At 30.7% G+C, this 13,085-nt stretch overlaps 2 protein-coding genes across 5 annotated transcripts; one reads left to right on the forward strand and one right to left on the reverse strand.

Moving 5' to 3' along the window:
* The first annotated feature begins 1,064 nt into the window (after positions 1 to 1,064).
* Positions 1,065 to 9,005, forward strand: LOC139987377 (transmembrane protease serine 9-like). The gene is made up of 13 exons (XM_072003551.1): positions 1,065 to 1,313; positions 1,746 to 1,839; positions 2,430 to 2,592; positions 2,841 to 3,055; positions 4,757 to 4,959; positions 5,365 to 5,544; positions 6,864 to 7,025; positions 7,334 to 7,415; positions 7,495 to 7,663; positions 7,732 to 7,937; positions 8,086 to 8,297; positions 8,537 to 8,594; positions 8,762 to 9,005. The coding sequence occupies exons 1-13, from the start codon at positions 1,251 to 1,253 to the stop codon at positions 8,881 to 8,883; spliced, it is 1,929 nt and encodes a 642-aa protein (XP_071859652.1). The 5' UTR covers positions 1,065 to 1,250; the 3' UTR covers positions 8,884 to 9,005.
* Positions 9,006 to 9,195: 190 nt separating this feature from the next.
* On the reverse strand, positions 9,196 to 12,380 carry LOC139987530 (uncharacterized). Of its 4 annotated transcripts, none has more exons than XM_072003882.1 (4): positions 11,060 to 12,380; positions 10,929 to 10,964; positions 10,698 to 10,846; positions 9,196 to 10,580 (listed from the first exon to the last, which is right to left on the reverse strand). In XM_072003882.1, the coding sequence occupies exons 1-4, from the start codon at positions 12,147 to 12,149 to the stop codon at positions 10,434 to 10,436; spliced, it is 1,422 nt and encodes a 473-aa protein (XP_071859983.1). In that variant the 5' UTR covers positions 12,150 to 12,380; the 3' UTR covers positions 9,196 to 10,433. The 4 variants fall into 4 exon arrangements, with proteins under 4 accessions (XP_071859983.1, XP_071859985.1, XP_071859984.1 ...); XM_072003884.1 differs by having other exon boundaries at positions 11,078 to 12,379; XM_072003883.1 differs by having other exon boundaries at positions 10,698 to 10,849; positions 11,078 to 12,374.
* Between the last annotated feature and the right edge of the window lie 705 nt (positions 12,381 to 13,085).

The following is a 13,085-nucleotide window of genomic DNA, read 5'->3' on the forward strand; positions in this document are numbered from 1 at the left end:
GCGGTTCAACGGTACCGGTTGACGCGCCAGTATGTATAATAAAAGTTTTGCATATAATAAGATACAGATAGGTATTCATAAACGTCTTCTCCCTTTAAATCTGCATAATACATTCGAGGCATTAATTTTTGGGCGCGTCTCGATTACTTACACGACATGAATAAGTGAAAGAAAAACATTTTCTTTCTCGAATGTCGCGATGTCATGTTTGAACAAATAAAGTATTCCCTGGAATTAAATAGTACGTAGTTGCTTTAAAGACCAAATAACATAATCAAGAGAATTTTTAAATTAATCTACTATCAGATTTATCTTAAGTATTTATTAGAAAGACGTTTACAGTATTAAAATATCGTATATTATTTCTGACATTTTATGTACCAACATCGTCAGTATTAAATCATGAAATTTTTTAAAAATGTACTTTTTATTCATTCTAAGAGATACATTCAAATACGACAAATCAAATATAATTTTCTTTTTATTAATCAGTGTCTATTAAAACTCCAATTTAATCACACTTATATAACATAATGGAATAATTAATTCAATAAATGTAATAGTGACTTACCAATCAATATATATGTACATATATTGATATCTAACAATAGGTATAGGTAATAAATACATTTACAAGGAATAATAGACACCTTTACACTTAGTTAATATCTTTACCAAAGACATAGAAAAGACTGACTAATAAACACACTGTCTGATCAATATAGTAATAATAACATATACATCAATTTCTGTAAATGATACACACAAAAGACGAGCATTAAAATCATATCACTCCTCATATTCTTTCGTAACCTCTATAATCATACCAAAAAATATTAAATTATATTTAGAATCTGTGGTTAAGTCCATACCCGTGGAAAGAGGAAAAACAAGACTGCAGCTATCGATGGCAACCATTGAAAAGTTAGCGTGACCCTGATGACGGTCAATAACAGTCATCCGTAATTCGACCCTGAACGTGAACCCGAACTGGTCAGGTACTGTCCAGTCGCCGACCAGTCGGTCGTGCCCTCCTTCTCTTCTGGAATAGCAATTACCTCTTCGACCTGAGTCGTCCTCAGTCGCCGTGGGACACTGGCGATAGTAACTCCCAGCTAGGGACATGTCCGTAACTCGTTCCTGACAGCGCCCGCGCGGAGGATCCTTCATCAATAAAGAATCCTTCCTGTGGAACGTGACGCGTGAAACTTCATACGGATAATAACACGAACTAAATTTGATCACGGAAAATGAAGTTTTCCCAGTGCGTTGTATTATTGGTCGCTGTGTATCTGGCCTCAGAAACTTGTCAAGTAAGATCTTCTTCCTGATAAAATTTCCTTGAACTGTAACATTAGTAATATATCAAACTTATTAATAGAAGTGGTAATTTTCGAAATATGCAATACTATAAAATAGTAACAATTTGTTAATACTTTTTCATTGATTGATTTTACTTGTGAATTCGCTTGAAATTAGACAATTATAGAATATTATAAAATAATGAAATTGTTTTAATATTTTTTATTATTCATGATAACCGTGTAGATTTAGTGGTCTGGTAGGTTTGTTGATTCATTTAGGTTTAGGTGCAACGTAAGTGAAAAATGATACACGATGATTAATTACTTAAAATCATGATAACGTGGTATAATTTGAATCAAATTTTGTTTTTAAAAAAGAAATGTTAATTCTGTTAGATGATAATAAACTGATGTTGAATTAGAGTTACATAAAACTTTTAGGCAAGTACTTTCGGTGAGAGGGTGAAAAACTTTTTTGGTATTTTTGGTAACAAACCACCGTACGCCATGGAAGCACCTGCACCTTGTTACTGTAGTAAGTACAGCTTCTATCTTCGCTAACAATATAAAAAATAACGAGTTACAAATGACGATATTATATTCAGTTACACAGTATTGAGAATATTCGAAATATTTACTTAATTATAATATTCAGTTTTGAAATCTTATTTAATTTTAAATAATTATCATATATAAATAATTGAATACAATATTAAATTTTCATCAATATAATGTTAGTAAATATATAAATACTCGTATATAATAAATACAATATCATCTAGTACAAAATAAAATTACTATTGCTAACTGAGAAACTAAAATTCTATTACCTAAATGTTATTTATCAGTACTGTTTATATAATGAATACATAACCACACTCACTAAAACAAAAAGCAGTCACACAAAAGGCACTAAATTTCTATTCAACGCTATTACTTAATCCCAACACCGTTATAAACGCCAACATTACATCAATTTCTAAATTCCATCTTAGCATTAAATTCCAATCAATATTGTCAACTTATCGTGATTATTATCCTATCTTTCGTTACCGTTATGAACTGCGTTTTCCATTTAAGAAAACCAGGTTGTTAACACCTTTAACTGTTCAAACTATGTATTAGGTTGCGGTCTGCGGAACGAAGAAAGCCGAATAGTCGGTGGTCAGACAACTCGCATGAATGAATTCCCATGGATGGCCAGGCTTTCGTATTTGAACAAATTCTACTGTGGTGGAACGTTGATTAATGATCGCTACGTCCTGACCGCGGCTCACTGTGTCAAAGGGTAAGCATTCACTGAAAAATAAGCAATAAATCTCTATAATGCTCACGTGACTTGCACGTTACGTACTCATTTATCTATATTTCCAAATTTTTGAAAATAGAACAAAATTCTAGCTGCTACAGGATTTCAATAGCTTCGGGTGTTAAAATCTCCAGAAAAATAGTTAATAGAACAAAACGTTTCGAATCTCTGATTTAAGTTACCAGCGATGATTCAGTCCTCCAGAGAAGCATGATCAGCTTTGCTAGCCCCATTTTCAGGTTCATGTGGTTCATGATCAAGGTCACGTTCGGTGAACACGACAGGTGTACCGAGAGAGGAGCTGAGACGAGATACGTGGTCAGAGTGTTAACCGGTGATTTCAGTTTCCTCAATTTCGACAATGACATCGCGCTTTTACGGCTGAACGAAAGAGTGCCTCTCAGCGACACTATAAGGCCCATATGTTTGCCAACAGAAAAAGGTGCGACTTTTACTTTTCTTATTACATTAAACGCAAATATTGCTAACATTTGTACTTCCTTTTGACTAATTAAATTTGTGTATTAAAATGTTATATATATATATAATTGCTAATGTTATTAGTATATTATTATTTTTATTATTGATATTAATATTGCTAATGATAAACAATAAGGTATAGATTATTAGTGTGCTAATAATTAATGCATAATGTTTTGGAAAAACAAAATAATTATTTTTCTTCCAAAAATCATAGAAGTTTTCCAAGAAATTTCTATGATTCAGAATATCGCATTCATCGGGCGATAAACACATGTAAAATGCGCTGTGATAAATTATAACTGATATTAATAAGTGATGATAAAATTTTCAAACTTATTTTACGACAAAAGTCTATATTCTACAACTTCTAATTTGTCAATTAATTAGTAAATTAGTTGCTAAATTATTGTGTAAGAAAGCACTATTAATATAAACTTTCGAGAACGTTTGAACTCCGTAATTCTTAAAAACTCTTTTCAATTTCGAAACACATTTATCGCATTTATTTTAACTAGAAACTTAAGGAAACTTTGGACGATCAGGATTAGCATACGAATGACAAAAAAATTGACCTACTTCTGTGTTAATAATTTTAACACAAATTCTTCTTCTATCGATCTTCTTCTGTTTAGTCGAGAGCGTGTCATTTCTTCTATCGATCAACATGTTTTTGTTCAATTCTATCAAAAAAAGTGTGAACGAATTCCTATCGTTAAACTCTACCAAGTACTTACAGAGATAATAAATTCACACGTCAACCACAGACATCTCGGCTTTAGCAATGCGCTGCTTAATAAAGCCAGCATAACTCAAATCTATGAGATATTGCTACATTAATCTTCTAACTACAAACTTAAGCTTTCACAACAGAAAAATACACGGCCTCACAAATGATTTAATGCATCCTCTGAAATTATCTCATAACCACATTTCCCTTCTCCACGGTCATCAAAACAAAAACAATTAACGATTAAAAATATCCGACACATACCATCATATGGTCTTCACTTCAAATAAATTCAATGTTATTACTGACTAGGTACCCATATAAGAATACCAGTAACAGAAGGTCATCTTTTCTTTAAAACATCTAAAACAGAAATATGTAGATGAAAAATGTACTTTCCCCGCTGTAGAATTGTGGAAACGATTAAAGTACTCCTACAAAACGCATACATCCTGAATGCATCTACGTCAATGACAGTCGATAATATTTTCATTTGAAACCTAGTATGGCAACTTCAAAGAAAAAAATAAAATAATTACATCGATCGAACACATATCGTTGCATGTTTCATTCGATAATCGCATTATTTACTGGCTGATTCATGAAGGGGCTGAATTGCAGGCAGAAATTAGTCAACATACGGGTAGCTTTCGCGAATGCAACCGCGTGATAACGGGCCATTTCGAATCATAACTCAATGAAAAAACGCGGTGGCAATCGTTACCCGAAATTGCATAATTCGTGTCAAGCGACTAGGTGAAAAGTGCAAGTGGATCAAACCGAATGGCTCAAATACGAAACGTTCTAGCCAGCTATGACACAGGTATAGGTCGTTCGCGTGTTTGTTCGTATTGCATCGTAATCTGGCTCTTACTCTTTCTGTTTGATAATTGTTTCCATCGTTGCATATACGGGCCACGTTAATGTTTCCAGATAAGCAATACGTTGGAACGAAAGCAATCGCGTCCGGCTGGGGTACCTTGTACGAGGATGGGAAGCCATCTTGCCTGCTGCAGGAAGTCGAGGTACCGGTTATGAGCCTTCAGGATTGCCGTAACACAAGCTACAGTCCACGTATGATCTCTGATAACATGATGTGCGCTGGATATCCCGATGGGAAAAAGGATTCTTGTCAGGTAAGATCTGAATTTCTTATCAATATTCAAATATTACTCATTCTGTACGGAAGTATCTTGACATATACACGCAGTGGATAAAACTTCTGCAAAAAATTACTTAGATACAAAAAAAAATTCTTTTACGGGGTTATAATTATCTCCATTTATCTTCATTTATCTCACCGCAATAGATTAGGATACATTTGAATTAAAATTGATCACGTACAATGTCAATGAAGGATTCTAAATAATTAAAAATTACGAATTCTGTCGGACCATTTGTACTATATACACCTTGGACCTATCGTTATAGGTTCCAAATCGATGGTACAACTATGCAGAAAATAATCGTTAAACTATTTCTTGTCAATTATACCTTCAAAGAAATTATAGATGAAATTATACATTTTTCCTTTCTTCAAGGGTGATAGCGGAGGACCACTCATAGCCGAACGCGAAGACAAGAAATACGAACTCATAGGTATAGTATCCTGGGGAAACGGATGTGCTCGACCAGGATACCCTGGCGTTTACACAAGAGTCACACGATACATAAATTGGATAGTTTACCACTCGCGAGAAGGATGTTTCTGTGAACAAAATTAAGATCAGTCATTATATGTAACAACGTGGAAAGCAATAGATTTTTCTGTATTATATTAATTATTATTATGAAGTAACATTGAATCGGGATAAATACAAGTTTCAACGTGACGCCATCGTCGATGATGGACTTTGAGATACATAGGGACATCAAGTCGATTTTCTTCGGATATTAATTAATATTTAGTTTCCAAAGTCATGAAAAACGTATTTTCTTAACATATTTTCAACATTCGAACAAGTAAATTATATCATTTCTTTGGATATTGCTATTTGTATTAGTATTCATGTAGAGAGTAACTTCTACACAAGCAAATATTTATTCTGCTTTTTGACAAATCTTTTTCTAAGAGAATATGCTCAAATGTAAGCTAGGAATTACTTGAAAAGTATTCATAAAATACTCAAACATTCCCCGTATATGATCTTTCATCTAAAAAAAGAGGACTAATTACAATTATTACGAATTAAAAGATCATTTGAGTGTTACACGATCTGCTCAAATATAAAGAAAAATTATAATCATTTTAAAAATGAAATAATATGCTCAATGACAAGATAGTCAATAAACGTTTCTATTATACAAATTATACAACAATTATCAATACACTTTATTTCATCCTAATAACAATTTAAAATCTATAACACTTCAAATATATAAATAATTCAACGAACATGATAAAGCATATTTAGACAATTAAAAGGATCGAGACAACAAATAATGCGAAGATTGTAATTTACAATATAAATGGGTTAATTTCCTGTCGATTGAGCCCATCAATCGGAACGAGAATTTCTATTGTTTGAACAAGAAATCGTATGAGTCAATTCCTATTATATAAACTATCTCCATTAGATTTATATAAATATAATTCTACTGTACTCTTAAACTTTCGAAATCCACAAAAAGCAGAGTTGATCAGTATAATCAATCAGTATATGACTCAATCATACCCTATTTCAAATCGATAGAAACGATTACTCTCTCTCTCTCTCTCTCGACAAAGCTCTGCATAGAAGGATAAGTCGACGCGTATTGAGCCTTCAAGTCGAAGCAAATGCAAATCAAAGCTTACGATCGGGATACTATATGTGTCAAACGTACATGTACCATTTCCATGGATTGGTCCATCATACGATGCCTGAAATAGCCTAACGGTACTGTACTAACCGGTTATAAACCGGTTATAATTCAAACGAAAACGAAACGAGCAAAAACAAGATCGGCATCCTTTGGTCGATACCGAGGAACCACTTGTTAGTACGTTCGACATTGAGGAAAAAGCGTTGTATATTTTTCAAGATGCGGGCAACGATAATCCCGCTATACAAGACAAACCAACCGTTTAACCGGGACCAGTATCGTTTCGACAGCCGAGAGAAAAGTCATGAAGCTGCAAAACTTGCTCAGATATATCCTTTGCGGTTTGCTGTTGGTGCTCACTTCGAGGTTCATTCACTGCAATAAATTTAATTCATCCGTAAGCATTCTTACAATAATTTAGATAGAAACTTATTACGAGTACTATACTTTTGATATTTTATATATTTCGATATATTACGTGCATTCTGTGCATTTTTGTATCTTCAAATATTCCACAAATACATAAAAGTCTGCAGTCTATGGATAATTTAATTTAATTAAGCCTAAATTGATGTAAGCCTTAAGATATAATTCTAAGTCTAAGTTTCTAAAGAATGACACAACAAGAAAGTAAAATATACAAATAAATTTACGTATTCATATATAAATATACTTTCTAAAGATTTTTCATGTTGATTTCATTAGGACATAGGAGATGACGAACTGCGGCAAACACGAGGCGTTCTGGACTATCTGCTTGGCAGATTTAAAACATGTGGCAATTGTCGTAAGAAAACAGTTCAATTTTTTTACGATATAAAATACGAAAAATTTCTTCGTTGATTATCGATGTAGTTTATTTACAGTTTGCGGAAGACCAAATAGATTTGTTGAGGCACGGTTTCTTGGCGGGGAGTACACGAAGGCTCATGAATTTCCCTGGCTTGCAAATATTCACGTGAAATCAAAATTACTTCTCAGCGGAGTTCTAATAAACGATCGTTATGTTTTATCCTCTGCTAGCCAACTCATTGGGTTAGTAAATAAAATAAAGGCGACGTTGTTAAAAATTTTATATGGTAACTTATCGATCTCGTGTATAGTGTAACCTCGCCGGAAGTAAAAATATCTTTTGGAGAATACGATCGATGTAACTTGGATGTATCATCGACCACAGTTAGCGTCGAATCTTTGGTTCTATATCCGGAGTATAACGTAGAATCACATGCTCATAACTTGGCACTGATGAAGTTAAGTCAGCCGATTAAATTCGAGAGAAGAATCTCTCCCATTTGTTTGCCAAACCCAGGTATATATCTCATATAACAAGTTTACACAATTACTGTTAATATTAAACGAAATTGACCAATTTTAAACTCAATTTATAATACATACATTTATGTTTAAGAATAAGTATTATTATTAATACAACGTATACTATGATCTACATGTTCCAGGTTCGACTTATCTTGGACAAGTTGGAACTTTGGTTGGGTGGATAGTAAGTACAGAGGAAGATACGAACAACAATCAGACTTGTCGACCGCGAAAATTGGGTCTTCCAATTTTGGGACGCGACGAGTGTATTAGATCTGGTATAAATCCTACAAATTTTCACAACGATTCCGGCTGTGCTGGAATATTAGGTGGAAGTTCTATTGTGTGCGAGGTATGTTAACTTATCGTCAGTATTATCTTATTAATTGTTTACAAGTTCTATTAATATCGAAACTCTCTAATTAAGTACAGATATAAAAGGTAAGTATTAACGAACCATTACACAATAAGAATACCATTAAATTATTAAATTTCAATCGAGAAGAATTTATCTTTCTTTTTGACTTATGTTTTATTTTATATGACTTTGCGATAATTTGTATGAATAAAATATGAAAATATATTTTTCAGAACGATGTAGGTTCTTCAGTGCAATATCGTTCATATGCTGGAGTATATGATCTAGTCGGTACGTATATCATTTATGATATTGGTTCTAAAATTGTGTGAGTCACTCAATAACTATAGTTGATAATTTTATTACAGTTATCTGACTATGATTATATAAATCATTCACGACTGAAATTTTATATGCTAAAATAGTAAATTAATAAGAGACATTCTACTTCATAACAGGTATAATTTCGGATGTAAATAAATGTGGTAGCACCCCTGCCATTTCGATATTCACAAGAGTTGGTCCACATCTAAATTGGATATTGCAACAAACCAAAGATGCGTGCTATTGTCCAAAATAGTAGATCATAGTTATTGAACTACGATTATCTCTCTCTTGTAAATATAATTCTACTGTATGGTATTCTAAACTTTTAGAAAGAATATGTAGATCCATTAGTAAATAAACTTCTAAATAAGAAAAGATTAATTATTTCTAACAATGATTTTATAACGAAGAATATACTTATGAAAATTATATAATGTATGTACCTACAATGTACGTTCACTTTGTTGTATGAAATTTATTACATGATCGATGTCGGCACTTACAATAATATTTTTATAGCATATGCCTGTATAAGTGGACGGTATTTCCAATCATGACAAATTAATTTGGTATAATTCTTGATGAATGTTAATGTACAATAACTCATTGAAATGACCTAAGTTTGATACAAATATATAGATACATACGTATAAACATCCGAATACTTTGTGCACCGAATTCGCTTAAACCTAGTACATACATACAGTAAATAATTGCATTGCTTAGATATTTCGAACATTAATGATAATGCATTCGAATTTTCGGATTAACGAATGTAACATAAGATTATAAAGTTTTCATTGTAATATAACATTTAGTCACATGCTATATCGAAAATAAAAATTATGATTATAATATATTAATACTGCAATATATAATATACATATATCATCGAAGGAACTGTTTGCAAAAGTGTACCATATAATTCTAGAGCTACTGATGATTCTACACCTATACAACTTTAATCTGTAAATAAATATAATAAACGGTAGGAAGGTAAAAAAAATGAAATTTAAAAAATGAAGTATTACATAAACCTTACAAAATTAATATAGAAGCCTAGATATACTACGTAAGTGACATTTTTTCTTATCAGTGTTTTTATTTCACTGATTTATATTAATATTTACATCATTACTTGCAATTTGGTGTAACAATTTAGTCCAGTTAAAAGAAAAATGTATCTTATTAGTAAAATATTAAAAATCGTACTCTAATATACAAACAAATTTTAAATACAATACGTGCCAAACTAATTTTGTAAAATGATTTGTAGCTTTTAAGCGAAAAAAGCGAAGATAATAATGTAAAATAATATAATAAATCTTCTAATGGGTTCGAAAGTATAAATTTAAATTTACATATTCCTAATTGTACAAGATTACGATAATGTTTAAGTTTAAAATTACTTACATATTCAAAAATTAATAAGGCTAATATTTATTTACTTCGTATAATATCGATAATATGCTGCAAAAAAATTATATTTTAATGCACTTGTAACCAATAAGAATATATATATGTATGTATGTGCTGAAATATATAAACAACTGATTAAAATACATATTAAAAATTTACTGAAAAGAAAAGGTCATTGAACGTAAATTGGAAGTAAACGAACTATTTAGCTATTACGACATACAATTGAATGTTGCATTATTTAGTAACAACAAACTTTAAAATAATAACAATTAGTGGAACATTGTCAAAAGTGAAGTCATATTACAATGGAAATATACTTCAGTACAAAATATGTTACACAAGTACTATTATACAGTAGCTTCAAAATATTTGATACATGCATTAATATATGACATGGGTCACATTTGCATTACACTGTGATGTAACTGCTTCTTCAAGTGTACAATCTAATTTACGATAATTAGCTGTACTCGGTCGTCGTCTATTGCGATTACGTGATCTTCGTCCTTCCAATACAATAGCTAATATCTGCGATATTAAAATACCAAGATATCAATAACAGAAGTGAATAAAATAAAATATAATTTAAAAAAACTAAATATAATATAAAATAGAATATAAATATATCATAAAATTATTATGTACCTTCTGTTTATTATGATAACCAATGTATGCAGCTATTGAGATTAAGGAAATTACACTGAAGTAAGCAAAAAAGTGGGATTCTTCATCTGCTCTGATATTATTGTAACTAGACATCACATTTCTCTGTTCAGTTATACCCTGATCTTGATCTGCTATTATGAAAATATATATTAAATATAAATACATCAAAATATTAAGAAGTATAAGAGATTTTATTATAAAACTTTTTACCCGTATCCTCAGGCTGTTCAGGTCTATTATTTAGATCTAAAAATAAAATATACATTGAATTTAAATGTTTAATGGATCATACGTAAAAGTAAAAATACAAAATTTTAAGTAATAGTGGATTAGATAAGTACCAATAGATAATTCATCACCTTGCACGTTGGAATTCCATTCATGGATAAAACCTTGTTCCTGAGTGTTTTCTGATAATGTACTTGTTGTGACATCTTCACTGCCATCGTTCTTATTTCTTCCATCTTCATTATTTATAGAATTTATATTAGTTATTTCTTCTTTCCTTATCCCTATTTTGTCATTATTTTTAGGCGGTGGTTCTATATTTTCAAGAACCTCATCTTTTCCATTTTCTGACTCCTTTCTTTTATAGCCTGTTGGAGATGTATTGATACCATCGATGTTACTTTCATTAGATTTTATAGAGGATTTAGTATTATTCTGTTTTCCTTGTACTAGTGGCATATTTACAACACTTTTAAGATCAGTATGTCTATCTATCTGTGTTTTATTTTTATTATCATCATTTCCTTTTAATGCTTCACTGGAAGGTTTGTCTATTCCTGGACTAGGATGCTGTACTTGTGAATCTGGTTTTATATCTTTATCATCTTCCTTCTCATTCGTGTCACCTTGAGACTTATTATTTGTATTTATTTGTTTTGTATCATTAATATGTTTGTTCCATGCTAATATCGCACAAAGTGGAGTAAATTTACCTGATTTATCAAAGCACTCCTGATAGCAGAAACGTAAAGACTTTATATATGATAAGTGACGTTCCAATTGTTTATATGCAATATTAATGTCACTAACATTGCCACAAAACTCATTTCTATCACTTTCATTTTCACCAGGAACCAAACTTTGAATATATGAATAAAATGTAGTTGTATTATTATATTCCTTGGGAAATTCATTAGATTGACAAACTTTATACAATCCATCAAGGAATGCAAAACATAAAAGGGTATTTGTTGACTTTAAATCATGCTCCTCCACAGAATATGTTAAATTATTACAAACTGATGTAATATTATTTTCGTAAAAAAACGGTTGTACATTACAATTTAAGTAATTTTTAGTTTTTATTACATCTATAATACGTAGGGTTGTTGATGCACTTAGTACATTTGACACTTTCATACAGTAAAGAAAAAAGATGAATATAGTAAAACCGAAAAATGAACGAATTGCGTAGTTTTCCATAATTCCTTTATCTATAAGGTCAATATTCTATATCACTTTTAATTTCCTTAGTAATCACTTCAACACATTTATTACTGCGAGTACTGTATTACTTTTTGCGATTATAATGAACATAACCTTTCGCAATTTAATTTGATACTAACCCCAACCACGCATTTAATATCATAGAATTTTACATATGCGCCATCTTTCTTCTGGATTAAGCATACGTAACCTAAAAAGTCGTTTTAGTAATTAAATCATTTTGCGTAATGTATAAAAGGTTTACAATTGAACGATAATATAACGTTTTCTTTCTTCTTATATTAATATATATGTATATATATAATAAATAAAGTTTTTATTCGCAATATATTTTACATATAACTATGCGATTATTCTTGTAGTTGCTATTTTTCGCGATGAGTAATTTACAAGAATCAACGTTAATGTCTGCGAAGAAGACATTAGAAAATTTCACATTTATTTGAAATAACATTACTATTTATGGTACAATATTACTTATTTTGTTTCCAAAATTATTTATTTTATTAATTATATTAATCACGAATAATGGTAACGCTGTATATATAATTCATTTTATAAATGATAATAATTAATAGGATCTATTAATAATAGGATAATATCTAATCCAATAATAAGAAGAAAAAATAAACTATAAAAATAATCTAATAGTAGGAGGGAAGCCAATAGATAACTGAAATAAATATTTATATATGTATGTACATCTCTTCTATCATAATTTAGTGACAAAATTGCTAACAGACGTATAAAATTAATATCAAATTGATAGAATAATATAATATAGAATGTATTTAATAGAAAATAAGTAATTCCTATGATAATAAATTAAAGGACAGTTTTCTAGGATCTAAATTATCCCAGTAATTTAAAACATGAAGCTTCCCATCCCTCAGGTTAACAGTAATCTGAAAT

This window comes from Bombus fervidus, chromosome 5, assembly GCF_041682495.2.
Source record: "Bombus fervidus isolate BK054 chromosome 5, iyBomFerv1, whole genome shotgun sequence".
NCBI classification, from domain to species: domain Eukaryota; kingdom Metazoa; phylum Arthropoda; class Insecta; order Hymenoptera; family Apidae; genus Bombus; species Bombus fervidus.

Coding starts and splice junctions, on each gene's coding strand:
- LOC139987377 (XM_072003551.1), top strand. CDS start 1,251: ATGAAGTTTTCCCAGTGCGTTGTATTATTGGTCGCTGTGTATCTGGCC. Junction 2,593..2,840: donor GCGGCTCACTGTGTCAAAGG/GTAAGCATTCAC, acceptor CAGCTTTGCTAG/CCCCATTTTCAGGTTCATGT. Junction 4,960..5,364: donor GGAAAAAGGATTCTTGTCAG/GTAAGATCTGAA, acceptor CCTTTCTTCAAG/GGTGATAGCGGAGGACCACT.
- LOC139987530 (XM_072003881.1), bottom strand. CDS start 12,149: ATGGAAAACTACGCAATTCGTTCATTTTTCGGTTTTACTATATTCATC. Junction 10,850..10,928: donor TGAACAGCCTGAGGATACGG/GTAAAAAGTTTT, acceptor TTTTCATAATAG/CAGATCAAGATCAGGGTATA. Junction 10,581..10,697: donor GTTATCATAATAAACAGAAG/GTACATAATAAT, acceptor TTAATATCGCAG/ATATTAGCTATTGTATTGGA.